General features: G+C 42.6%; 2 protein-coding genes across 3 annotated transcripts in view; one reads left to right on the forward strand and one right to left on the reverse strand.

Moving 5' to 3' along the window:
* FANCI (Fanconi anemia complementation group I) overlaps positions 1 to 13,070 on the reverse strand; it is a 56,027-nt gene extending 42,957 nt beyond the window's left edge. The window contains exons 1-13 of the mRNA XM_084591190.1: positions 12,810 to 13,070; positions 12,659 to 12,734; positions 12,446 to 12,573; positions 11,654 to 11,739; positions 10,919 to 11,086; positions 8,772 to 8,895; positions 8,613 to 8,689; positions 8,408 to 8,528; positions 6,774 to 6,863; positions 6,480 to 6,616; positions 4,035 to 4,279; positions 1,569 to 1,770; positions 734 to 848 (exon numbers count right to left, since the gene is read on the reverse strand). Of these exons, the coding sequence (XP_084447316.1) occupies positions 734 to 848; positions 1,569 to 1,770; positions 4,035 to 4,279; positions 6,480 to 6,616; positions 6,774 to 6,863; positions 8,408 to 8,528; positions 8,613 to 8,689; positions 8,772 to 8,895; positions 10,919 to 11,086; positions 11,654 to 11,739; positions 12,446 to 12,573; positions 12,659 to 12,734; positions 12,810 to 12,872 (1,632 nt within the window). The 5' untranslated portion in view covers positions 12,873 to 13,070. The remainder of the gene's footprint in view (positions 1 to 733; positions 849 to 1,568; positions 1,771 to 4,034; positions 4,280 to 6,479; positions 6,617 to 6,773; positions 6,864 to 8,407; positions 8,529 to 8,612; positions 8,690 to 8,771; positions 8,896 to 10,918; positions 11,087 to 11,653; positions 11,740 to 12,445; positions 12,574 to 12,658; positions 12,735 to 12,809) is intronic.
* A 240-nt stretch (positions 13,071 to 13,310) lies between these two features.
* Positions 13,311 to 15,293, forward strand: LOC146206482 (protein O-mannose kinase-like). 2 transcript variants are annotated; one of them, XM_084591191.1, is made up of 3 exons: positions 13,311 to 13,634; positions 13,898 to 14,121; positions 14,432 to 15,293. In XM_084591191.1, exons 1-3 carry the CDS (start codon positions 13,362 to 13,364, stop codon positions 14,907 to 14,909), a joined length of 975 nt encoding a protein of 324 aa, XP_084447317.1. In that variant the 5' UTR covers positions 13,311 to 13,361; the 3' UTR covers positions 14,910 to 15,293. The 2 variants fall into 2 exon arrangements, with proteins under 2 accessions (XP_084447317.1, XP_084447318.1); XM_084591192.1 differs by having other exon boundaries at positions 13,596 to 13,720.
* The last annotated feature ends 12,131 nt before the right edge of the window (positions 15,294 to 27,424 follow it).

Below are 27,424 nucleotides of genomic sequence, written 5' to 3' on the forward strand. Positions count from 1 at the left end.
ATTCCAATTTTTTATATATACAAAAAAGCAAAGTGTGACAGCATTACTACATAAGTAAAACAACTTCACAGCGTCTACATTTGAAATGCTTGTATTTTACTAGTCTGACGAAAAATTGGTTACCATCAAACCATATATACATGGATTTTGCAATTCCACCGTGGCAGGCTGCAGTTTCCTGGCTCAAGCAAATGAAAAATAATGTAGTGTTTTCCACAGCTCAACATTGCACCGAATACGATTTTGCCACTTTTATGAGAAAAAAATAAGACAAAATGATACTGTGGCATCACATAAGACAGACAGTTAATAATTCCTGCCAGTGTATTTTGCCCTCTCACATAAGGCTCAGTGTACAATAGTCAGAAGGTGTCAAGCCAATCATGGCAGACAGAAATGAGATGCGGTTGCAGCAAAAGCACAGACATGCTAGACTATATAGTAGGCGTGAACAAACAACAGCAAACAAACTGCAGGATGCAATGATGTCACTTCATTTGTATCAATAGGCTGTCCATTCTTTTTATTTTTGGAATGTGCAAGGTGGCTCAATGTTTCATAAAAAAATTTTTTTCCACAATTTGCAAGCCATTCAAGCTCATTGGCCACATATTAATGCTGTCTATTTGATAATATGTAAAGTTTAGATCAATCCATGGAGAGAGTAAGAGCGACAATTATGGTTAATGGCTCACTATAACCTTATATATGTGCCATCAACAATGGTCCTCACCTGGCTTAAGGTGAAGTCGGCCTCTCGACCAAGGCGCCCAACGGGTCCAGGAGGCTTCAGGTTACGAAGCAGGACAAGGATGCCAGACACTGCCACTTTGCGGCACTCCAACTCTCTGGATGAGCAAAAGGTGTAAAATGTCACTGAAGACAGACAGTAAACATGACAGTTCAATATTGTGTTCTATGGTGCACAAACTAAAGGAAAGATAGAACTTAGCAGAGTTCACACTGAGAAAAGAAGCTGAAGTCAATTGCTTACCTTTGCTTGCCAAGTTAAGCAAGCTTATGAGACAACAGATTGACAAGTTACTTACCAACCTTAATTTGAACTGAACTTGTTAGTGTCAATCACAATGTCAGAAAACAACCATGTTAAAGAACTACCACCTGCTTACATGCTTACATGCATGTAAGCAGGTTGTCTAAACAGTTTTCAATTTTCAGACTTCCATTCTATTGACCTTTCAACTACCAAATTTCAGAAAAATGGCAGATTTATTAAGAAAATTATTATTCTTCTTTTGCAGAGTTTGGCCATCTGAAGTAATGTAGTTTGTGTAAAACAGTGATAGTTTTATATGATCTGCTGCAGATTTTAAAAAATCTACCAACTTTCATGCAGTCTGTATCTCCCTTAGCTACAAGGCTAAATGACGGTTCATGCACTGTGCCACTGAAATCATGTTTTATTTGGAAGAACCTAGAGCTTACGCTTACATGTTTTTTGCAAAAGCGTAGCTTCACTAAACTGTTTTATGCAAGGCTCTCTTGCTGAAAGTACCTAGCTTACCATCCAGTTCAATCACAGAAACAGGAACGAAATTGTAAATCACCGGTAAAAAAGCAGTTTGCGCAGCATAATCATGAGCCAGTCACGAAGTGTCGATGATGCCTTGATAAGCGGTGTTGCCGCACGGAGCAGTTTCACTGTGCTGTGACAAGGCATGTTGGGTAAGTGGCCGAGCAGCTTTTGAATCTGCCCCTGGCACTGAACGAGAAGCTGAGGTGAGGCTTGAATCATTTGGGCTAGAAGATCTGAAAGAAGGCAAATATATCCTCTTTGTTAAAAAGAAAGTAGGTCTAACTGTTCAGACGCTGTCACCAGAATTGTCTATGATGAAGTCAATGCGACAGCTACAGCTTGTATGTAATACCTAAACTGACATTTCCACATCTTTTCTGCAGCAACATAATACAACAAATTTCAGTATAAAAAAACTGTACTTCACCAACACAATGCTACAGCTTTTCAGGGTAGACGTAAAGCATCAAAAAAAAAAATGTTGGTAGTTTGGATTTGGAGATACTTATTGCGGCCGAGCGTGAGTGCAGGGCTTGGTGAGCTGCCTAAGAGTTGACAGTAACTGCAAAAGACAAAACCTGACATTGCTTTCTAAGACTACCCTGCAAGGACTTAAAAGAGCAGTGACGACAAATGCCTTCTGTGTTATGCTTCCCGACTATGCTGGCTTCCATTCAGGATGTCTGGCAAGCTGCACCAGCTTTAATCGTGAGAACTTTGAAATTTACTTGAAAATGGGCCTCGACTTTCTTTAAAGGGGTTTTCACACAAGCAATGAGCTCTTATGAGCTGCAAACGATTCATATGAAGACCATTATTTCCGCTTGCTTGAATTGTTAGCTTAAATCATTTCATATACATATCCGTGAGGTTACTTTTTACAACAAGAAAGGAAAAGCAAGCTGCAACAGTGGGCCGTTTATGACAAGTGCTTTTAATTAAGTTTCAACCATGCAGAAGTTATTTTTCATGGCGTGTAAGCTGGAAAAGATGTAGAGTGTCAAAGAAGCCAGTGGTATGATATATCAAGCAGATACTCCTAACCTAGTGCTGCATAAAGAACCAATTGATATGGTATTGCATGGTGCATTGAGGCTGACAAAAAAATCGCCTACCAAAAAAAGCGAACAGCATGATGCCCACATAATGGTAAAAATTGGTAACATTATTAAATGCTCAAACTACATAAGTATTTACAATAACATAACTGTCATTACAGCCATCATCAGAAAGGTTACTTCAACTGCACGACAAAGGGATATCTATTCTAAGGCCCGCTAATTATCCCGTCCTAAGCAAAAATTCCTTATTATGGGTGTGTGAATATACAAAATTTCGAATAAGAACTGAATATGCAACATGAAAGTGGCACAAAGGCAGTCACTGCAGGCAAGTATTTGAAACAGTAGACACACCAAGGGAAAGGAGGTGAAGATTTATGATGCAATGCAATCATTACACCATCTAGAGGCCGCTTCAATGAATGGCAGCTGACTAACAATGAAAAACTTGTTCCATGAACCTACTTGAGTCAAGTTTTCATACAAGCCTTCTGAGGGCTGTGCAAGACCATTTTTTAGGGTAACAGTGGTGACATCTATGTTAGTAATCAAAAGCTCTGTGACGACAAAGCATCACACAGCCTATCCTTACGACCTTCCAACCTATCATACTGGGTTCTCCTCTAGGCAGTTTCTTATTTGCTGAGTGATGCCATAAAACCACACAACTATTTGGGATATTTTGATGCTTAAAATACATCTGGCTACAGAAGTACCACAGCGGATGTACGTGCCAGCTCCCTGCACGGTGCCGTGCATGACAAAGGTGACAAAGCTGTTCCTGCAACTGCTTAGCACAGTGAGCCAAAAAACATGCTGTTTTTACAACCTAACTATTAGGATATTTTGATGCTTAAAATACATCTGGCTACAGAAGTACCACAGCGGATGTACAAGCTAACTCCCTGCACGGTGCCATGCATGAAAAAGGTGACAAAGCTGTTCCTGTAACTGCTTAGCACAGTGAGCCAAAAAGCACGCTGTTTTCACAATCTATATGATGTCCTAAATATAGACGCCTGCAAGCGGCAAGCAATTTTAACTGTAGTAGTGTAGCATACCCTTTTCTACTTCCACAAAAAAATTCTATACTCTGCACCAAGTAGATTAAAAAGAAAAGTACATAAGCGGAAAAAATAATAATATAAAGACCAGATAAAGTTTTAACCTAGTTTTAAGCTACAGCACAAGCTGTATCTATTTAGACGATTTCTAGCAAATTTCACAGCCATAGCTTTTATTAATTATGACGATACACCCAATCTTTGAATGCTATTTTCAGTCTCCCCAAACGTTAATTTCTGCCTTGGAAGTTAGAACAGTATGACCACCCTTAACTTTACCAGTTTAGCATTGAGTTGCTTTCATTCCACAACATGAAATAAAAGGTGAATTCAAGTGGTGCTAGACTGATGGCTGATTCAGCCAGGACATACCAAAATAGTGCTCTGTTGGTGCAGATGTCTTGGAGAGAAAGCGATCGACAACCAGGTCCATTATGTTGCCACACGAGTCTTTGTTAACTTTGAAGGTCTCAAAGATAATCGCCTGTCCCAGCTGGCAGCAGCTGAAAGCAGTGCTATTGCCAGTTCTCCCAAATCCAGCACGTGGATTGTACATGTCGATGAGCAGAAAACCAAATTCAACAAGGCTTTGGGATGATTCCTCCCAGCCACACTTGCTAGAGGGAGAGGAAAATAAATTAATGATCAGCACTAGGCCTTTGCCCTCAAAATAATACGCATAAAGAGAAAAAATATTTAAAACAATGGGAAAGCAAAAGCAGGTATGAAGGTACACATTACATTTCATGCACCATCTAGATACTTTTAAACAATCATATTATCACCATCATCAGTAATGTCCACAGAAAAACAAAAGCCTCACTGGTGGTCTTGAAACAAACCTGTCTTGACCAGCCATGACAATCCTATTCCAATAGATTCGCCACCTTTATCGGCCAGATCAGCTTGTGCCACCCTCCACTATATTTCCTTTGCAAATTATGAGCTCATGTACCATGTACCAACTCATGTACCAACTAGCTCAACTTTCCGTATTACTGCTATATTTCCTTTCTCCCCTAATCCATTTCACAGCTCTTAAAAAACAGCAAGTTACCTGTTCTGCATGCAAGATATTTCCTCCCAGCCCATGTCTATTTTTTTTTTCCCCCTCGGATATTATCAGTGTGCACTCTCTCTAACCTAAAAACTTAGTTCATTTCTTAATTCTTTCTTGGCAACATGTAATTGCAGAAAGCCGCCCTATTGCGGCTTATCGTTTCGCGGTTGCACGCAGGCACCCATTAAGTGCCATGAAAGCGCATTTCCTTCGCCCCCCTTCTCCAGCTTTTTTTGGCTTTAAAAGCTTTGCTTGCATCGCAATAAACGCTCTTCCGATGCCCACGCTTCAGTCATGTGGTTTGTACATCAGAGCGCACGCTGGGCGTGAGCTTACGATGTAACACAACACTGCCTCTGAATCACTGCCTCTGAATCTGGACCAAAATTTCAGGTAATGAAAAGCTTAAAATAGCTTTTAATTAGCTGCAATTTTGGTGCCAAAAGTACAAACCACAAAACATTTAAGTGTACCCATTTAAATTGACCTGTGACTAGCCAACAAGTATAGAACTAATAATTACCCCATATTTTTCATGCCATGGTATCAATAAATAATGACTGGGGCCCACCAAAGTTATTTTTCAGCAATTTTCCCACTGAGCCCTAATGATCCCAATATTAAAAAATACTTTGTCGATACTAGTTTATTAATAAACTAGTATCGACAAAGTATTTTTTTAAAATTGGCAGGAGCTATCTCTGTTAAACCGATGAACAGTGCGAAAGCACGGGCTTTTTTTGTCTTACTTATTTTAACACAGTGTAACTGCCGTTTTTTACAACATACTAATTTATACAAACTTTCTGAGACTAGGGGCCTCGTACGCTAGTTTCAGGCTTGCATGTGGTGCCATCTGGGAGCTGTCGCATCAAATGGCGGGTTTAACTGTGGCCTCCGCAATCAGCTCCAGTGCACCAGTGCGCTTGATCACAGAGGCCACGGGTTTTAACCCTATTGTGATGCTATCTGGTAGCCGTCGCATCGAATGGTGGAGGTTTAATCCTACCTAAAGCTGGTTATAATGACGAAAAGCACCTAGAGCAGTGGCTCAGTGGTTAAGACACCTGGCTACTGAACCCGAATACCTGGGTTCAAACCCAACAGGTTCAAATTTGCTATGATGTTCTTTTTTAGTGTGAAAGTACAAGAGGTCAGGATCAGTCACTGGTCAGTCATGGGCTCTGTTGGCTGGCAAACTCGAAAGATCCATCAGGGAGACTCGCACATTGAAGCCACTACACCTGACTTAGTTTGAATTACCCGCACGTGACCACATAGCTTTGACCTCACGAAACAGCTTAGCCAATCAGAGCAACAAGATTCTTGGTTGGTAGTGATGAGTATAGGAGTGCTTTTGCACTAATAGCAAAAATAAGCTGTCCCTGCAATTCTGTCCATACAACAACAGCTATCACCAAGCACGCTAACTTCTGACAGATGCAACAGTAAAAAAGAAAATATTTAGCTATGAAGCAACACCACAAATATTTAAGAAAGCAGCTGACTTCCTCCAAAGTTTCTCTTCGCTGATGTCAAAGAATAATAGTACTTGAAACGCAACCTACAAAACATGATCATGTTGGCACAAGCTGAGCACTGACCAGCACACTTTTGTTGAAAATTAATTAAGTTATTGCTTAGCAGTAAGGCTGGTCATTTTATTCCCTGAACAAAGTGAAAACCAAGAGCTCAACTTTATCTATTACAAAAACGTCACACACAAAGCTGCAAAAAATTAAGATAAACATACATACCTGTGCTGAATCATATTCACAATTAGTTGCTTGATGTCTTTTGGCACAGGAATCATTTCTCGAATCCACATATACTCTCTATACTTAGCTTGCCTCTGAATATGGAATGATGCTGATGATTTCAGAACATCAAGTACCTGGCAAATAAGAAGCATAAGTGACAAGATGCCCATGTACATGAGCACATGTGTGCACATATATATACGCAAGCACGCGCGCGCGCACACACACACACACACACACGCGCGCGCGCGCGCGCCAGCATGTGCACACACGCACATGCACTTCCCTTACCTGCTCAGTGAAATGACGTGTCTTGGCAAGTGCCAAAGCAAGTGTCAGTGTAAACTGGCCAAAGACAAACTCAGCCTTCACCTGCCTAGCCTGTTCAAGAAAAGCAAAAGAAAGACCAGCACTTTATGCTATGATAAACGATATATAGCACATATTGATAAATGGTACATTCGCATACCTTATAGGCACAACAAACTTGATATGGCGAAACTACCTTCACTGCCAAGTCATTTCAGGTTTGGGTGTGCATAAATTTGGTATAGTACTTTGATGGGTGCACCATAAATATGTCTGCCACATTAGGTTTCCACAATTTAACGAAGTAAACTGCACAATAACCCCAATAGTAAGACATCTGACTAAATTAGTTTTTATTATCTACAATAAAACTTGTTTGGCTAGATAAACTAAATCAGATGCTTGGAAACAGGTGTGCAAAAAGAACAAGGACAGTGAAATAAACGAACAACCCACACATACTATGAAAAACTGATAAATTGCATTTGTGTGTCAGCATTCCTTTTGCTGTTCTTGCCGCTTTCGCGGAGCTGTTTCTAAGTACCTATTAACTAGCTGCAAGGCCCGCAAGTTGAAGCATACACACTACAGATGTATTATCATGCTCAGTGTGTGTTACACTGCGATAGGGCTTTCCAAAGCACTCGCGCAGTGTAGCTCACACTGAGCACGATAGTACCATGCTCTGGGCAGAGTTAATACCTTTGTTCTGAACTAGACAGTTTTGTTATGAGCAAACAGCAAAAATCCTAAAATAGTTTGATGTAGCTGAAATTCATAATATAATATCATCACAAACATGAGCAGAAGCCGCACAATTTAGCCAGTATAAAAACGGCAGCTCAGGGACAGAGAACCAGGGAGACTTCCTCTGAAGCTTTAGCGCCATTTCAAAGTTGCTTGCAGCAATTACTGAGACTGCAAAAAACTTGGAAGGATTCTACGCTGCTGAACCGAATATGGAGTGAAAGCATGAGCTGCGGGTGACCGAGCATTCTTCTGTCAGGCGCAGCGCCAGCTCGGGGACCACGAACACGGACACGGCACACAGCGACGAGCGGTTAGACCTGGCGTAGTATTGCTTTCACAATAAAATGGCCGCCAGTTATGTTTGCTTCCCGACATAGTAGCACCGCCAGTAAGCTACGACAGCAGGCCAAGCACAAGCTAGGGTGGCTTGCCTGCATTTCTGCCATGTCGCGTAGAAAATGGTTAGTCAGAGTGGAAAGTTACTGCAGTTTTTACCCCCCGCCTACAACGGCTGGTGAACGCGTGTTGAACACCTGGCTACAAACTGTCTGCACAGCGATACCTACCTTGGTGCCGTTGGTGAGTACGAGATAAGGATACTAGTGAGAGATAAAAGTGCAAATCTCTGCACGAACACTGGCCATCCAAACGGGCATCATACCAGGCACTCGGGAGTTTGAAATACCTATTTTACGGCCAACTGCTTTCAATATATAAAATAAATATTGCATGTATTTGTTCAAAATATTTCGGAAAAAGATCAATATTGTTACCCTGATATTCATAATAGTGAGATTTGACTTTCCTTGAATTTATTTCTTTTTCAGTGCAAGTGCTGCATTGCCAGGCTCAAGTACTGAACTCACCTTCAGCATTTTGATAAAGAAATTGATGATGGTTGGGTTCTGACGTGCAGCAAACACAATGTGAAGAACAACAGTGGCCTCTATCTGTTCAAGGTTCTCCTTCCTCCTCTCATCGGATGCCCTACAACAAATAACAATCGGCATAAAAGGTGCACGTGAGGCTTCATGCAACACCAATAAATGAAAAAACTTAATTTTTACAAACCCAAACTCTTCTTCCATCTCCAAATCCTTTTCTCTGAAGAATTTTATAACAGACTCTATTAGGAACTCAGTGCATTCCTGCAAGAAAGTATTCACATTTAGTACAACACATCACAAGTCACAAGCCATAATGAGGGCAGAATAAATGACCTTAACTCACCTGGTTAGAGAAAAGCAAAAGTTGATAGACGAGGGGAGGCACTTCAGCTAGCTCCAGGCTTGGAAGGATCCTCATCATCTTGGGAACTGCTAATTCAAGCTCCGATGCATCAAGAGGTATCTCACTGAAAGTTATTTGACAAAAGTAAATGCACGACTTTAAAGCTGCGCATCTCTTATCTGCCCAGAATGATCAAGCAATCATCAATTCATAATATTTTAGCATGAAATGCAGTGATTCAGAGGCTATGGCACTCTTGTGATGAGCACAGGGTCACAGGTTTGTTAAAGACTGTATGAAATTTAAAATAAGGCAAATGAAATAAAAGAAAACAAAATTCCTACTTTCTTTTAAAATAAAGGAGCAGCAGCAACAACTATGCCTCTCCTGCTTTTTACTTCATCAGAGAACTCACTCCAAAGTTGGGCAGCACGTCAAGTCAGGCAAATTCATTTGCACCACTGTATGACTGATGCCATTTAATCCAAAACAAACGGTCCCCTATGCAGCCACTGCTTTAATCTGACGGCATATGCTAAAGAATGGCAGGTGGGCAGAACTGATTCTGCCCACTCTGCTATGGAATTCCCAATATAGTGAAATCTCATTGATATGTTTGTGTTATTAACGTAATACTTTTTTTTTCTTTTTCATTGCTGGCTCGCCCTGTAGAGGCAATGCAATTTTGTACGGCTAACGTGATATTTTCACGCTAGTTTGGATAACATGATTGCAAAAATATATAAAAAACTAGTGTGGGTCCAAATTTCCTTCCAAAATGCGGCAAAAAAGTGCTTGAAAGAGAGGGGGCGGGGGGCAAGTAGCCACAGTAGCGGTAATGCACATGGCGGATGTCTCAGTGCTATTTCCTCGCGTAATGAACCCCCCACCCCCTTCAACTTTTGTCGTTGAGAATTCTCTTTTTAATTTTTTGTTTTCAATTTTTCGTAGCAGGCCTTTCAGTTTTGAGTCCTTGAGTCCTGCTGCGGCTGGCTATCCACAGCACCGACCTTGGCAACCTGCCAATACCCTGCGCAGCGATAATATTTCCATATGTTTATTCTTCGACAGATCTCCTACAGGCAAGGGGCTCTCTGTGAAGTTAGCAGAGCGACAAGTTTCAGTTGCTGTCCGCGGCTTTGTTGCGGTTGCGGAGCTAAGCAATGAAGCTGCAACTGGTTTCTATGAGTTTCAGAAAAGCTTAATTCTGGACATTAAGAAACAAGAAATCCAGCACAAATGACAGGCTATTCAAAGCACTGTAATAAAGGTAAGTTATGTGCCAGGTACGTTTCATTTGTGACCTTTTGGGGCCTGTTTAGATAATATGATTTGTGGACAATAAATTGTAATTTTCGAGTCTCATGAGAATAATATAAATGAGATTCCAGTCTACCCCAAACTACGGCTATGCAATATTAACATGCATGGTGTCAAAACATCTTAACATGTGGAGCTTCTGAGTAATTTAATGCCTATCACATCCAACAAAGAGACTCCTGCTAGCATTCTCCAAATTATTACTTTTTGAAAACTATGCTAAAAATAAGCAGCAAAAAGAGGCGCTGAATATTATAGTTACATACTGAAAGCAAAGGTTAAAGATGTGAAAACACAGAAAAACATTTATCCCTGCTCATTCTGCTTTAAACTTAGCCCACACCAACATGATTTTAGCCAGATGATACAGCCAGGATCACAACAAGCCAGAAAGAGAAATGAAAGAAGAGATCAAGGGTCAAAGGCAGGGTTGCCCATCCTGTTCCTTCCGAGCAAATAGCAATGCTAGTTCAGTGGGCTAATTCCTCTATTATTCTTAGCGGCTCACTTACAAACAATGGCATATTTCCATTTCTACTAGATGAGCCTCGCTAATACCAATGCTACTAAATGCATTGCTATATAACACAGACTGCAAAATTCAATCTTTGTGGAAAAAAGGCAGCAGCACACCTAAAAACATGCTGCCTGAAATGCATAACAACTGGTACAGCTTACTGTTAAGACCACTATCTTGACAAGGAGAAAAGCGTGGGTGAACACACAACACCGGGCCCTACATTGCCTTTGTTTAGGTGTCTAATGTATAAAAGGCTACTGAAGAGAAGAAAACATTCTAAGACAGAAAGGTTATAGCCCTGCCCCACCTCAGAATGCGTGCTAGTGGTGTGGCCCATTTTGGTTCCCATGAACAAGAGCAGAGGTTATCTACGACCAGCTTTTTGAACTGCCCTCCAGACAGCTTGTCTCCCCTCACAGCAACGGTGTCGCACTGAGAAATGCTTGTCAGCAGATCTGGAAGGACCTCAAGCCATCTGAAATGCACAGCAAATAGAAATAATAATAATAATCAATCTTTATTTAATGTGCGCAGGAACAACCATGTGGTCTTCGTGCTGCAGCACAAAAAAAAAAAAAAAAATGAAAATGCACGCACAAGTTTTACACACACAGATAGAACACATAAAAAGAAACAAATAACACATGAAATGAAACAGAGACGAAAAGTGTCATGAAAAGAAAGAAATCAATGAGTAGCACGTCTTATGTACACAGTAAGAGAATTGTAAAGCACATCACGAAAAAAAAAAAAACAATAGATAGATAGAGAGAAAAAAACAAATAACTGACATTGATTATAGTAATAGAAATATACATAAAATAAACAACCATTCCAGGCGCAACAAGTGCGTGGTACTTAAAACACAGGCTAGAAATACAGCGAAATACAATAAAGAAATAGAATTGAACGTGGGACAGTAAGATTCGAAAATAAAGTTTAAAGTTAAAATATAATTATAATAATAATTAATAATAAAAATAAAAACAATTAAATCTTTTGGCACTAACAAAAAAGAACAAATTGCACTGTCTTCACTCACCTTCTTTCTAATGAGGTTCCATCCTTCAGGGAATCCAAAAGATCATAAACAAAAGCTGCGCGCGTGTTGATGGACAGGTTGTTCACCTGCACAAAGAATTTAAAGGCACACGCTGGTCCCATTTTTGAGAGCCACAATAGTAATTAAAGGCCCTTTTGTGGCAACTTTTAATGACTGAAAATTTTGTCCCTACACGTTAAATTTCATGCAAGTTTCACTGCTTAAATTCCTCACTATTTCACGATCAATCAGGTCAATTGTTACTTTTTAAAAACAACTGTGCTTGCATACTCACAAGCTAAAGGTGAGTTCGATAGGACGTAACAGCGCACTTAAACAAAGGGGTCGCCAACTATGCTAAGTTGCTAAGATGAAGATGCATGATCTCATTTCACACCTTACTGGCATTTTACCTGCGCTAGGGAGGCTTGACTGAAGAAAAATACAGTGATCTGAACCATTTAATAATTTGTTCGCGATGGAGTGAAAGCTCCGCGCAAGCGCGAAGTGACGGCAACCGAAATTGTAGCGCTAAATCACGCCGTCCCCAGAGCCGTTGCCTTGTTCGTAGCACTTCTACTCCGCTGAGAACAAGTTGTGAGACAGGTGTAGGGCAAGCGAGTCGATGCAAAAATACTTCAAAAGCATGATCATTCATGGCAGTGCTTTCTTCCTGTACTGTATCAAGTTCGATCTTTTCAAAAAGTGAACCTCGCACAAACAATTACGCAATTCTAGTTGAACACATTAGATGTCAATGCCTGGCCAAACCAGGACTCATAAGTTACTCACCTCCGAATTGAGTACCCCGACAAGCGACGAGCATATCGCAGGTGAAAGGTCGTACTTCTTGAGTATCGAAAGGACGGTTTCGAATATCTCCTTATGCTGTTCCCTTCCGAAGTCATCGTCGGGGAGTTCTGTAGAATGAGCAGCACCGCACCAATAAATTGCAAGTTTGCTTGTTTTAACCGAGTTTTCGCTTAAAACAGGAGCAAAATTTACCTTGGATCACATTTTTCACGATTGCAGATATGTTTGATCCACCTTTCACCGCATCGTTAAGCAAGTAGTTCTGCACCTTAAAAGTGGAACGAAGGCGGCATTGGATAGATGAAATTAAACCGCAGGAAGACGGCGAACTGTAAAAACTTACAGGTTTTAAATTCTTGGTTGAAATATATCTTCTTATTTTTCCGAGAATCGCTTCGTTATCCATGAGTGCTGGCCCGCCGCAGCTTTCGCTAGTTTAACACATCAGAGATCGAATAACGCAGAAGTCAAAATCCTCAGAAGTGCTTAGAAGGCCCGAAACTAAAGTTTTCGTTCGTGCCAAATGGTGAAGTAGTGACACCGAGGACAGCAACTGCTCAACATAGAATCCGGCAGGCGAAGTGCGCGCCAAAACATGCTCGCAAAGCGATCTTTAAAAACGCGATGCGAACATTCCACAAAAAAGCGTTTTTTTTACAGCATACGTTCCACAAGTGCCATAACTGAATCTGTACTAAAAAAACTGTTTTAATAAATGCGTGTCAACACAGCTACTTTAATCAAATTACTTTAATCCTTTAATGTTATCTTTGGCTAGCCAAGCCGCTAAGCTGTCAAGCATGTCAAGCGCCTGCGTGCTTGCGTCTTGCATTCTGTGCTACGCAGGGAAGCATGCGCTGCGCGCCTTGGCATAGTACCGCGTGTGGTACCGTGCATGATCTGGTGCAGCAGTTTGTGTTTGAAGATATCCGTATTCTGTATAGTCGTTTGTTCACTTATATGGCGATATCCAAGAAAACGTAGCGAACGGAATCTGAAATGTTGGGAAGACGTTACGGAGCAGGCTAGTTTATCGTGCAGGCCAGTGTGTCCTAACGGCAGTTTCGGGCTTCCCGGGATGCCTGTTTGTCACCCTTCGTTGTCCTGCGAGGATATAAAAAACGATATTCGCGTGCTAGATCTCCTAGCATCGGGCACTGTCAAAAACGTGTGTCTGGTTTTATTCTCATTTTGTGCTGCTGTCACTCTCATGCACCGTTTGAAATGTCAGAGTGATGTACCGCGCGATTTTTTGTACGTTGAAATTGAAATTCCTTTCTTGGCATTGCAGATTCATTATGCGTTTGTTCTAGATAAAAAGTGCATATGGCATTGCTGCAGTGCGTGCAGCCGCTATATTTTGCTGTAATTTGAAGGCGTGCAGCGGTCAACATGTATTCATACGGATTCTGCTGTTCTCGCGCTTTACAGATATACCTCGCGAAGTGGAAACAATACACGGTCGTTTTGTCAAATTTGACGGACCCACGTCTCCAGCCAGACTTTCAGCACAACTTGTATATGCACCAGCTTTTAGGCCATGCTGATTACACAGTTCAGTACATGGGGTCATGTGGCAATACTCTTGTCACCGAGTATTTCTCACTTGGGGCTGCTGCTGATCTGCAGACTCTCTTCACCACAAAACTTCTTAGGTAAGTTCTATGCACAAGCCCCTTTCTATCTGTTAACTTGCCAGATAACATTTACATGACCACTGTAACTGGGACTAAAAAGATTTTCTCGTGCACCCTCAGTACTACACAGGCCTGAATGCTCAGAGTTCACCTTCGTAATTTTTCTGCATTGCTCCAAAACATTGTACAGAGTACAATTTCAATTAACACGTAACCGGCGTTTTTATGAAGTTTGCTACTGTCACTGCCATAGTGCAGTTACATTGTTGATGCTTTCTCAGCCTTTATTTATTTATTTACTTATTTATTTTTTTATATTTCTCTCCAGGTACAACACCTTGTTTCGGCGATTTTCCCTCTGCCTCAGCTATGTTACCATTCTGGAGTATCTACACAGCCACAATCGTGTCATGTGCGATTCCAACACATTACTCAAAACACTGTCGCAATACTTAGTCCATCCAGACTTGACCTTGCGTGTCAATGACCTTGATGCCCTACCGTATGCCACTCGCAGCGAGATGGCCGGTTGTGGTTCGCCACCACTACACGGAGATCTGTTGGCACCAGAACAGCGCGGAAGTATGCGACATGAGTCATTGTGCAGCACTGCATGTGACATTTGGAAAATCCCAGATGTCTGTCTCTGGTTCCTGGGGCTAACACGAGAAGCTGAAAGCTTCAAGTTTCACCTTTTCTCGGTGCATCGCCGGTGCAAGCTGCGTCAGCCAGATCAACGACCTAGTGCAGCAGAGGTTGCAAGAGACTACCAGAGGATTTGGCTAGAGTGGGCACGAGGTCTTTGATCAGACTACTTTCGGTTGCTGTCGCACGTGTGTCTGCAGAGATGAGGCCTTTTGTATGCTCAATCCATAACAAGCCTTGTTCAATACAGTAGTGTTATATTGTGCAAAACTGTTGTAGCAAATTCCAGATTGCAATTTCCTGCTAAATAAATCGTAAGGCAAGTTGCATTTACTGCAGGAAAACATGCATCGTGCATTGGACTCTTTCTGTTCAAGATGTACACACCTCTGTACACTGTATGCGATTAACTATACACAACGTCTACACACATACATTTCAGTCTATGCAACGTCATGATACCAGTTTTATATTATAGCACAATCATTCCATGCTGTATGTGACACTACTGATGTATGGAATAAAAGTTTACATTTGCTTCAAAATTGTGCCACAGTAACATGAAAAGGCGAAGGGGTGTAGCTTGCGATAAAAGGGTTTCTGCTAACAAATGATGATGCTACAGAATTTTCCTTGTGGCACGTTTTATGCTGGTCATGCAGGTTAAATTGTTTAAAATGACTGCTTAAGGGAGCTTAAAAATTAGGGGGCCGCATAAGCTTCGCCTTAAATATAGGCGCAATAGCACCTTTAACAACACGTTTGCATTGCACAAATACTCATATATTTTTAGACTAAGTTGGTTTTTGGAGGAAGGAAGTACAGTATCTGCCTCGCACCATGGTGGACACCTACAGTTAACCGAGGTACATTTGTCATCTGTTCAAATCTCTATCGCGGACTAGCCTTCAGCGTGACTACCAGATGGATGCAAAATGGTACGACACCACACTGAACACTGCACAAGAAACAGTTGCGTCACAATTTTGATACTGGATCGCGTGTATTTCCTCTGGCACCGTTTTTATAAATTCTGGGTTACAGCGACGTCTTTTTGACTGAACAAGCTGTATGCTTTGTGTAAAAATTTCTAAAAAGAATGAGGCTGCTTCATATTTACTTTGCCACTACTGGAAATTTAAATTGTCATTTGCAAGCATATGAATCAGACTAAGAGAGCTGGTTGAAGCCAATTGCATAAGGCTCGATATGGATCTGAATGCATGAGGAAACCTTGTTGCTGGACAACAGTGAATTTGCTTACCTGCAGGTGGTTTTCGAGAAAAAGCTGTAAAGTGACAATGTTTCTATAAATTATGCGAAATTGATTATGCGAAAGCATTTGACTGTGTAGATCACAGCAGATTGTGGCAAGCTCTCCAAGAGATGGGAGTTCCAATTCACCTCATCTGTCTCCTCAGGAACCTATATGAAAGGCAAGAGGCCACAGCCAGAATTGGGCATGGTCTTACTGATTGGTTTCCGATTGAGAAAGGAGTGAGGCAAGGCTGCATACTGTCGCCCTGCCTATTTAACCTATATGCAGAGTGCATCATGAGGAAGGCCGGTCTGGACGAGTCTTCAGCTGGAGTGAAGATTGCTGGAAAACGTATCAACAACCTTAGGTATGCGGATGATACCACTTTAATGGCAGAAAGTGAAGTGGAACTCAAGAGACTTCAGATGCGCGTACAAGAAGAGAGTGAGAAGTTTGGGCTTAAACTGAACATTAAAAAGACAAAGATCATGGCGTCTTGCCCTATCAAGTCCTGGAGCATCAAGGGACAAGAAGTGGAAGCTGTGACAGATTTTCTCTTCTTGGGCTCCAAGATTACCCCGGAAGGAGACTGCAGCCATGAAATTAGGAGATGCCTGCTTCTGGGATGGAGAGCCATGGTTAGCCTTGACCGCCTTGTAAAGAGCAGAGACAGTCTGTCAACCAAGATCCGTATAACTCATGCTATGGTATTTCCAGTTGTGATGTATGGATGCGAGAGTTGGACTGTGAAGAAGGCTGACCGTCGAAGAATTGACGCGTTTGAATTGTGGTGCTGGCGGAGACTCTTGAGAGTTCCTTGGACTGCCAGAAGATCAAATCAGTCGATACTGTCGACCATAAACCCCGACTGCTCATTGGAGGGTCAAATTCTAAAGTTAAAGCTCAGATACTTTGGTCATCTGATGAGAAGAGAGGAGTCGCTGGAGAAAGATTTGATGTTGGGAAAGGTTGAGGGTCGCCGGAGAAGGGGTAGGCAGTGAACGCGATGGTTAGATGGCATCCTCGAGGCGCTGCAGATGAAGTTATGTGATGTTAGGAAGATAGTGAGAGACCGGAAAGCGTGGCGTGACATGGTCTATAGGGTCACGAAGAGTCGGACACAACTGAACTGAACTGAACTGATAAATGTGTAGCATCTCAAGTTTTCTCTCACTGCACCAGCACCGCCTCTCTCTCTCCTGGCAGTCATTTCGGACCCTGTGTTTGGGCACGTTGGTGGCGGGGTACATTCAGTCCGCCACGTCCCAACTAGTGTGTGTCCTGTTCACACCGCTGGCATCCTCTCCTTCACTGTCCTGCTTGCAGGTGCAGAAAAGAGGTGTTGCTTGCTGATTCAAGTTATAATAGCATTCAAAGGAACCTAAGGCTCAAATTATTATGTCCTCTGATGTCGCATGCCTCCTTGTAGTTGTTTATATTAATAGCGCTCAACAGCAGTATGATTGCCATGTCACTGAATGCCAGCCTTGCAACTGCATTTTCCAACGCTTATTAGCTGTTGCTTTTGAGGGCGTGGCCATGGATGCTAAAAAAATATTCATGGGGACAATTTTTAGCACAAACTTCACAAGCACAGAAATAGAGGGCATGCATCCACAAATTTTCATCACGCATAGTCTCCAACTAGACGAGCTTTCTATCCTAATGCTTCTGAAATGGAGGTCTGCAAAATCATTCTCCCTACACACAGACATGCTCTCCAAATGAAATTGGTTGATAGCCCAACATCGGTAAAAGGTTGGGCAGAGCTCCACAGCCGGTATTCTCGGTGAGCCATGGTGGGCCTTAGTTGGCTGCCAATTACACTGGTTAATAGTTGGCCAAAGACTTCCAGCCAATTATCGGCAATTGATTGAAAACATTTTTATTTACAGAGTCTTGTAGACCATGTGGGTGGGCCGCCTAGTCTGGTAGTCCACTGGATATTGCTGCCGCGCTGACCCTCCCCAACAGCCAATGCTGACGGTCAGAATCATCGCTGAGCAGAATAGCCTCCCACTGCACTTCTGATGGGTTTGGAACGGGGTCAACTATGGGATTGAATTGGCATGCCCACACCATGAGGTAGAGGTTAGCTACCTCTCCAGTGTGGGCATTGCGGAGAGTATAGTGTGGGGTACCACTGGTGTAACCTATAGCTGGCGTTGGGTATGTGTGTTTGTAGCCTCCTAAGGGTGTTCTCTTCTAACTTAAGAGATTTATGTGGTGTTGGGCACACTTGCCTGGCTGTTCTGTATGGCTTGAGATTGTCAGCATACACTGCTGAAGCTATTGGGTCGCAGCACCCTCCATGGTCATCTGGGGGAAACGCCCAGTATAGAGCTCGGGCATACCTGTCGGCAGTCTCATTTCCGCCTGGTGTTTCCAGGTGACCAGGAAACCAGATGACTGGGGCTTGGCTGGGTGGATGCTTAGTCAGCAATGACCTCCCTAACCTGTGAATCAACCCATTGTTTAAGTTGCGACAGGCGTTCTGGGAATCCGTGAGAACAACGACGTTGGGATTAGATGCTGCAACTAATACGATAGCTAATTCCTCTACGTGAGTGAGGTTGGACGTTTTCATTGAGGCGCAGTTCACCGGCGATCTTGCAGGCATTGAGACTACAATAGCCATCACTCCATTATTTGGTCCTGCTGCTTTCACGTAAAGAGTGTTGGGTTGCTCGTCTCATTTCGTCTGCAGGGCTTCCCCTCTTGCTTTTCTCCTTTCGATGTTATATGTGAGATGCATATTCTGTGGAATCGGGTACACATTGATGCATCTCCTCACATAGCGTGGTACCTCTTCTTGGTCGATCGTATAGAGGAGTTTGATATGTATCTTTTTGAGCAGTTCTCTGCCCAGTTTTGTGACGGTGAGCCTGTGAGTTGAGAGCCATTGTGGCTTCCCACATCTCTTTGAGGGTATTATGTACTCTAGAGCCATGAGCTTTGCCGTTGACATGGAGTTTGGTAGCCTCAGCGCCGTCTTGTAGGATTTATTGATCAGTGTCTCCAACTTTTCAATTTTCGACCTAGATAGTTTAAGGAATGCCGTCCCATACATTATCCTCGAGGTCGCGAAAGCTTGCTGTAAGCAGATGATGTACCTTTCTTTCATACTATGGTGCTTATTGTTGTGAAAGCAACACTATGCCAGCCACTTTGCCTCTTCAGCGTGGTCGCACCTCCGCCTTGGCGCCGACTCCACGAATGACCTTGAGCCTAAAAGAAGAAACCGCTGGTGATAACAACAACTCGGTTATGTGCCACCCTAGTAGAGACTAACGACAACAGGAAGTTGCCCGCACCTTAAGTGTTTGCTTCACATTCGGTTCAGCAGAGTTGAAACCCTCTAATTTTTTTTTATATGATTTATCATCCGGACGATTTGCTTGGTGGATGTAGTAAGCTTCTTCAGAGTGGTGCTATTTTGCTGTGGATTTTTGGACTGGGTGATTGTCTATATATGCCGTGATGTCTGCTCTTGGACTTTTCTGGCGCGCACTGGAGGCCTCTCTCCCTAGCGTACCGGTCCACCGTGTCAGCTGCTGCTTTAAGACGCTCCTCGATCTCGGCATCGTTCCCCGAGTTGCACTAGACAATTATATCATCCGCATACAATCTGTGTTTGATGCCTGAAATTTTGGAGAGGCCTGGTAGGTCTTTCATACCCAAATTGTTCAAGAGTGACAGTACAGCCCCTTGCAGAGTTCCTCTCTGGCCTAAAGTGATGGTATCCGATTTTATTTCAGCGAAGTTTATAGTGGCTTCCCTGGCTGATAAGAACTTCTTGATGTAGTTGCAGGTTCTTGCACCATAGTTGATATTGGCCAGGCTTTGCAGGACGTTCTTATGCAGAACGTTGTCGAATGCTCCTTTCAAATCAAGTGCCAGGATGGCCCTTGTCTGTGACTTAGAAGGTGTCTCAAGGAGGCCTTTGTACGGGTACAAGAGGATGTCTTGCGTCGGCAGGTGAGAGTGGAAGCCAAATTGAGTGTTAGGCAAGAGATTTTTGTCTTCTGAGTATCTACTCAGCCTTGTATTGATCAGCCTCTTAATGAGCTTCCCCAAAAAAGAGGTGAGTGATATCAGTCTTAGATTATCCAGTTTAAGAGGTTTGTTTGGCTTCGGAATGAACCGAACCTCCAGCCGTTTTCTAGGATATCTGTAATGTTCCTGTAGCCCAATGCTGCTCGTTGAAGCATTCCACTAATGAGGTGATGGTGTCATTGCTGAAGTTAAATAAGTGCTTTGCTGTTACTTGATCTGGACCTGGGGCTGCAATCTTTTTCATAGCCACGATCTCTGCTTTGATTTCTTCTTTCTTAAGTGGGATGTCCAGGTTAGGATCCGGAAGCCCGGAATACTCCGGCTGTTCCGCGACTAGGTCCGTGTACAGGCATCTGGTCTTGAGCTTTTCCATCAGCTCTGTGTTTGTACCCGGGGTACGTGTGTACGATCTTTGTGAGCCTGTCTTTAGCGGCTGTCTTGCTGTTGGTGGGGTCGATTAGGACACACAGAAGTTTCCAAGTCTTTGACATACCTAGCTTCCCCTGAATACCATCACAGAGTGAATTCTAGTTCTGTCTGGCCAAGGACATGGCGTAGGCTTCTGCCTTTTTAGTTTGCGATTAAGCCATTGTCTTTTCCATCTCTTCGTCAATGAATGTCGTGTCGTACTTCCCATAAATGTAAAAGGTGTGGATTGACTGCTGGGCAACTCTCTGTCATGCAGACCTCTCTTGTAAAGGCTTTCAAAGTTTGCACCTCATCCTTAACCCATTCCAGGTCTTCAATAGGGTTTGCAGTAGATGCTTGGGCCTTTCTCCACCTGTCCCAGTTTGTTATTCTTGCAATACTTATTTTGCGCTTGCACGCGTTTGTCCTTATCTCCAGAGAGAGGATGAAGTGATCACTTCCCAGGTGCTGTTAAGTATTATTATTGTGAAAGCAATATTATGCTAGGTCTAACCACTTGTCACTGTGTGCCGTGTCCGTGGTCCCCGAGCCTAACAAAAGAAGAACGCTCGGTCACTCGCAGCTAATGCTTTCGCTCCATATTTGGTTCAGCAGCGTTGAACCCTTCTAATTTTTTCAAGTGGTGCTGCTTATGCTCTTGGTGAACGTCAGGTCCCTACTAACACCATTTCCCAGCCTTGTAGGGTGAGATCAGTGAGGATTGTTAAGCCTTCATGCGTCACTACTTGTTCCAGTTTTCTGCCTTTTGGTGTCAGCACCGGCTAGCCCCATGAAGGGTCTGGTGCGTTGAACTCGTCCCCAATCACGCAGGGGTCATGACCAACTACGTTCAGAAATTTATGAGGGAACCTAGCCTTGCGTGCCTGTCTTTAGGAGAGCTGTAGACATGCAATACGTGCGTGCTTGGCGCTCCTCTTTGGAGAGGGAGAATGGTGATATAGCAGTGCGCAATATCTGGCTCGAGAGGGTCTTGTAGTATGGCAGTGTATAATTTGTGCACTAACATAGCGGTTAACTTGTTTTGCTGATAAGTTCGTTTTAGAGTTTAATAGGCATTAGGTGGGGTTCTTGAATCAGGGTAGCTGCCGGTGGGTGAGATTCAGTTCTACTTCCAAATCTTTACTCTTGGTTTGACTGGCATGTTGTATCCATATCAGACGGCTCATCCACTGGCCTTGTATGATCGAATTTGGACTTATGTCTTTTATCCACACGTTCCTTCCGAAGTGCAGAAATTGCTGTCTACGTGTGGCGTCTGTCGTTTGCAATCTGGCCTCGAATTTCTTGAAATTGGGTGTTTACATAGGTTGGAAAGGCTCGAAACTCCTCCTTGAAGGATCTGAGCTCTTGGATAATCTGTTGGTAGACCTCGCCTAAGGCAGACTTGGAACTAGGAACTACCTGCTGTGTTTGGTTTTGGGAATTCTGATGAGTTATCAGCCTTATTGCATTACCAGTGGCTCGCTTGAGCTCTTGGTTTTGGATTGTTAATGCGGTGGCCTGTCTTTTTAGACTATCTCTTTTTTGAGAGCTGAGGGGAAGACGAGGAAAGGGGAGGCCACTCTGCAAAGCTCACCTTCGAATCTGAAAGCTGACTCGAGGACGTCTTCTTCTGCGCCCCGGTGATCTTGATGAGGTTCTCCTTTCCTTGCTCTTTACCCGCCTCCATGTGACTGGCGTTCTGGTTGGATCCGGTTGCCTGGCGTCTCATGATGTAGAATAATTTGGCACCCAATGCATGGTAGTCAAACATGGCCCAAAGTAGAGCCATGGTTGGCTGCCCACGAGGTTGATCAAATACTTGGAGCCAGCCACATATCGGCAAATGATAGGGAATTACTGTCGGCAGCCAAACATCACCCAAAGTAGGGCCATGGTTGGCAGCCCACGATGAGGTTGGCCAAGTAGCAATGTATGCTTTTAGCGAATGTATTGCATAATGTTCACACAAAGACAACAAAGCAATGTTTTAAATAAGTATAGGCCACATGAGCATGCCCTCACATTTTTGATTTTCTGCTGTCGCAAACTTAAAAATGATTTAAATAACCTTTCAACTTCCGAGGTCACTGGCTTTGAAATGAGAGCCTCACATTGGGGATATAAGCTTGCTGAAAGTTACTGTTAGGCGTGAGCACAGCGCGATGGTGTCATCTCGGTGCAGTGTTTCTTGTATGATTGACATGATGGACCTGGTCGCCATGGAAGTGCTTGTGTTAATTATGTTCACTACCAGCCATCTGCTCCTTGCAGTCTGTTGTTGTCTGACAAAATGACTTATTTGTTCCAGCTTTGCAGAATATTCTGAGGGTTACAAATTTATTTCACAAAGTACTTGCGTGTTTAGGCTACGTTATGGACTGCCATTTGAAACTATCCAGGCAACGTTTTGTGTTGCTATAGTCAGATACAGGTCAAGAAATAAACGGCATCCAGCTATCAAAGGACCCCCCCTCCAACCAATAGCTGCCAAGCCATACCATGATGTCACGGCTGACCGCCTTGAACCTATGAGTAGCGCTTGGAATGTGGTTTCTTCGACTGAGTCCGTGCTGGCAAATAGTTCCTAAATGCTTTGCGAGTTCCAGCAAAAATACATACCTTTAGTCAATTCGATCGACATTCGTTTGCTCATCAGCGTACAACAGGTAAAACGACGAATTCTGGTGAATTTCAACACTGCAGTTTTCACAAAACCGCTTTGTTGTTCTGCGCTTCACTGCATTTCTTTTACGCCATGGAGCCCTACGAGGTGACACCGCTGGCAGCGCCGAACAGCACCTGCACTGACGTGACAACCGAAGGCGGACATTTTGGTAAAAGTCCGCGAGATTGTGAGTGCGGGTGAACACATTTTTCTGTTTTTTTCTTCCCCCGTGTGTGCCACGACGTCACATATTTCGAGCGATGCCACTGGCTAGAGGAGGTTCCTTTGAGGGCTCTTTGCAACTTTTTCTTGACCTGTATCCGACTATAAGGTGGACATACATTTTCTGCAAAGCTGGCATCCGACCTTGGCCCAACAATGGTGACCTCACTTGGGCTGGGTCGTTCAGGTTGCTTGTTTACGTTGGGCCTACATATGGCCAATGTGAGGCTACTAGGTCAGCCGATCTATGACCAAAAAGTTCCGAGAGCACTGCAGAATCTGCAGTGGAGAAATGCGAAAGAGTGAGCATTGCTGCTGCACACGGTACATCGCGCACCCCTTGTCGAACACAACTAGCATTCTTTAAACCCATCAAATTTCAACGGCATTCTATATAATTGGGTTACAGGAAAGGAAAGGCGCAATATCTGTCACTCGTGGACAAATCTTGCAAACGTGAGATTTTCGCACACGATTACACACTTCATTCTGATCACTATCATACATTTATAATTGTCTCGTTAAGTTGGAAACACACCCACTTCCAGTTGACGTGACATCAGACCCCTTGGACGTTGGCAGTAGTCGTATGGCTATTTTGACATCCGATTGATTTTACTTTTACATTTTTTGCTGTAATTAACTAATCGCCCTATTGACATAAATCTTACTAAGCAGCGTTATCACATCGTTCTCTATAGATCACAATTATATGTTTGATTCTAACTCTTCTAATTGAGACGCGCGTCAGAAAGAAAGGTTGCGCGACAGCTCTGGCCTGCTGGCTAGACCTAGTTTTGCAGGGTTAAAAGCACGGATGTTCGAAGCCAATTAGTTTCTCAAAGCAAAAGAGAGGCGAGAGGAGTGCGGAAACGGAAAGTAGGCACGAGTGAGAGAGAGATCTATGGCTTTTGTTGATGCTGGCATCTGTGAAGCTCAAGCTCTGGGCCTCTGGTTGCACAGCTGGACATGGCTGCAATGTAAAGCATCTCGGGTGTTCTAGTGGCGTGCATGACTACGCTTCACCTCTTATTTCCCACGTCCTCTGCAGGCCGTAGCATGCTGGCTTGTCAAGTGCGCATTTCTAAGCAATAGCTTATACAGCTGTTCAGCTGAAAAGATGCCCTGTGTCGTAGTAGTAGTCGTCGACACCACGTGTCAGAGATAATCGGGGGCTGCATACAAAAAAATCATTCTCATGGTAATTTGTGGTTCCAGTAATTGATGATTAATTGGTGCGTGATAGGAAAAGACGAGCTTTTTTATTTTGAGTTTTGGTTAACAACGCATACGCAAACAAGTAAGACGTGATGTTGGGCTAGTCGGTTCATAGTTATAACAAAACAGAACTGCGCGAAGGCAACGGGACAAGGAAGGCACGAATACACACACAAAGCGCAGACTTCCAACTGCCTTTATTTAGCAAAAGCAGAATGCTTATTCTGCTTTTGCTAAATAAAGTCAGTTGGAAGTCTGCGCTTTGTGTATGTGTATTTGTGCCTTCCTTGTCCCGTTGCCTTCGCGCAGTTCTGTTTTGTCATACGCAAACCAAGGATGAGCAGGCAAAGGGCTTTAAGAACACCTAAGGCTTGCCATCCTATACAAATATAACAAAAAAGCAGATTAATGAATTAAAGAATTAAAAGAAATGGAAAACAAGGGTTCAAAGGTGTCACAATGAAAAGAAAATGTTAAGTGTTCATTCATCAATTCAAAATAATTGAAAAATTGGAAGGAGTTTAAAGGTGTCAAAATGCTCAGAATGAAGAGGCAATGTTTGATGATACTGATTAAAAAAATTTAGTGTAGTATTTATCAATTATTTGAAATTGAAATGCGGGTTCAAAGGTGTCAAAATGCTTAAAATGAAAATCCAATGCTTGATGTTAAGATTTAGAATGTGTAATTAATGCATAAATGAAAAATTGGAAAAAAGGAGTTCAGCAATGACAAAATGTTCAGAATGAAAAGCCAATGCTTGATGATGCTAGAGTATGTGGTTGATCAATGATATAACTGAAATAATTATAAAATGAAAACACATTCAAGGTTTCAAAGAGCTCAGAATGGAAAGCCAATGTGTCGGTGTTTGAATAAGAAAAAGAAAAGTAAAAAAATTAAAAAAGTGAAAAACATTGTCTATGTGTGTGGTACGCTATCGCCTCATTCCCTTAAAAGCTTAAGTGTCCGCCTAATTTTTTAGAGACCAGTTTAGCGTTGGCTGAATCCCAATTGCATGACCTGCTCGCAGAACTGCGGCAGTAGTAAGCTCGAGATTGCCGCAAAAGACCGCCCCTCCTCCTCACCACAGTCTCAAGTGGTCCTACCACTTCGACTGGTCGACAAGGTGCCCCCAACATATCTATGGCTGAGAACCACTGCTCTATCCTACTGAAAAAATATGGCATCATTTATACAAGCACATTTATTTACCAAAAATTTTCAGGGAATCAACATTTAGCGGGCTATGCCAAGACTCTGTTACAGTTATTCATGGATGAATGTTCATGTGGCAGCAATGCAATTTCTAAAAAAAAAGTTAAAAGTAAAATGTTTGCTTGCACATCAATGAGCACTAATAAATTGTTTTGGGGATGCATGTGTGCTGTGAAGGCCTTAAAATAAATATACCGCCTGCCTCAATGGTAGTGTCGCCAAACTAATGAACTTTTTCTGCGTAAATGAGCAGCTGCTAGGCATATTCTGTGAATGTTTCCATATTTCTCCTCAGCCTCGAATATTGCCTTCAGACACTAGTGTTCAAACGGATTGTTTTCGTTATTTTGTGAAAGACGTATCAAAATTCGAGCTATTTGGTTTGAAAATTTGCATGTGCTGAACTGCTCACTCATCGAACACAAGTATTTTGTAAAAGTCAGTATCAAAAAAGTTTACCTTGAATTCTACATCGTAAATGATCTTGGCATTTAATTGAAACACAAATTTCATCATCTTGGCATTTAATTGAAACACAAATTTCATCGTTAGAGTAATGATGTTTTTTTGAACTGTTCCTATGGAATGGACTTGATCCACTAGTTTATTTTTCAAGTTTGCGGTGCCAAAAAATAAAGAATGTCATTGTGCACAATCTTTGAAGCACATCTTAGAGTCTACATTCTCCTAACATTCATGCGCGAAGCGAAAAGCACGGGGAAGCACAGATTCGCAGCAGGCCAACATGTGCAAAGTATGGGCAGAACTGATCTCTTTCAAGAGCAAGCGCACTACTCGCTACTGACACAGCTATTCAATGGGAGAGTTGACTGGGCTGCACGGACAATTACGGAGTCAGCTAGAGGGTGCTTTTCAGTGGCGCCTGCGGGGCCTTCCTGCGAAGCTGCGGTATCCTACAGGTCTCGCTCTACTTCCTCTCCTCCAAAGGCAAAAAGTTGACATGTGTACCAACACTGAATAAAAAGCACGCTATCCAATACTGAATTGTTGCAAACATGGCAAGAACAAGGGCCATACTAATAACACAGTCACACATCTGAGAAGTAACACTTTTTATTTACGAAAACAGTTGGGTATATTGCACACGATAACATCAAATTACAGCCCTCTCATGAGAAAAACTAGGCACAAATAGCAAAATGCAAGTAGAAAAAAAGATATGGTCCTAGAAACGAGTAACTGATGCTTGTGTTTTTCTACTGCTCTTTGGCTGTGCAAAAAAAAAAAAAAAAAAACATCTTCACGTGATATAATACCCATATTGTAATTTTTACTGACTAGAGTTTACTATCCTTCAGTAAACTAAGTTCACAGCCAGTCTGCACTGTTGCATTTCTTTAAAACCTTACAGTCGAGCCTGGGTATAATAAACTCCAAGAAGCTTACGAAATAGTTTGACATATCAATAATTTGATATACCAGGTGTCCCAGCTAACTTTAGCCAAGGCCTAAAAAATGAAATATTTGACACAGGCTAGGGAAACCAGTTGCATACAACTGCCAGCTGTCTTGCACACTACAAATAGTTTTTAGACCACATCTTTTGGCGCCCATTCCTGCATTTCGTGGCATCGCCATCGGCGTTGTCCCTCACAACGTTTCTGCAC

Source organism: Amblyomma maculatum, chromosome 1 (assembly GCF_055883805.1).
Source record: "Amblyomma maculatum isolate TAMU_Amacu chromosome 1, ASM5588380v1, whole genome shotgun sequence".
Taxonomy (NCBI): domain Eukaryota; kingdom Metazoa; phylum Arthropoda; class Arachnida; order Ixodida; family Ixodidae; genus Amblyomma; species Amblyomma maculatum.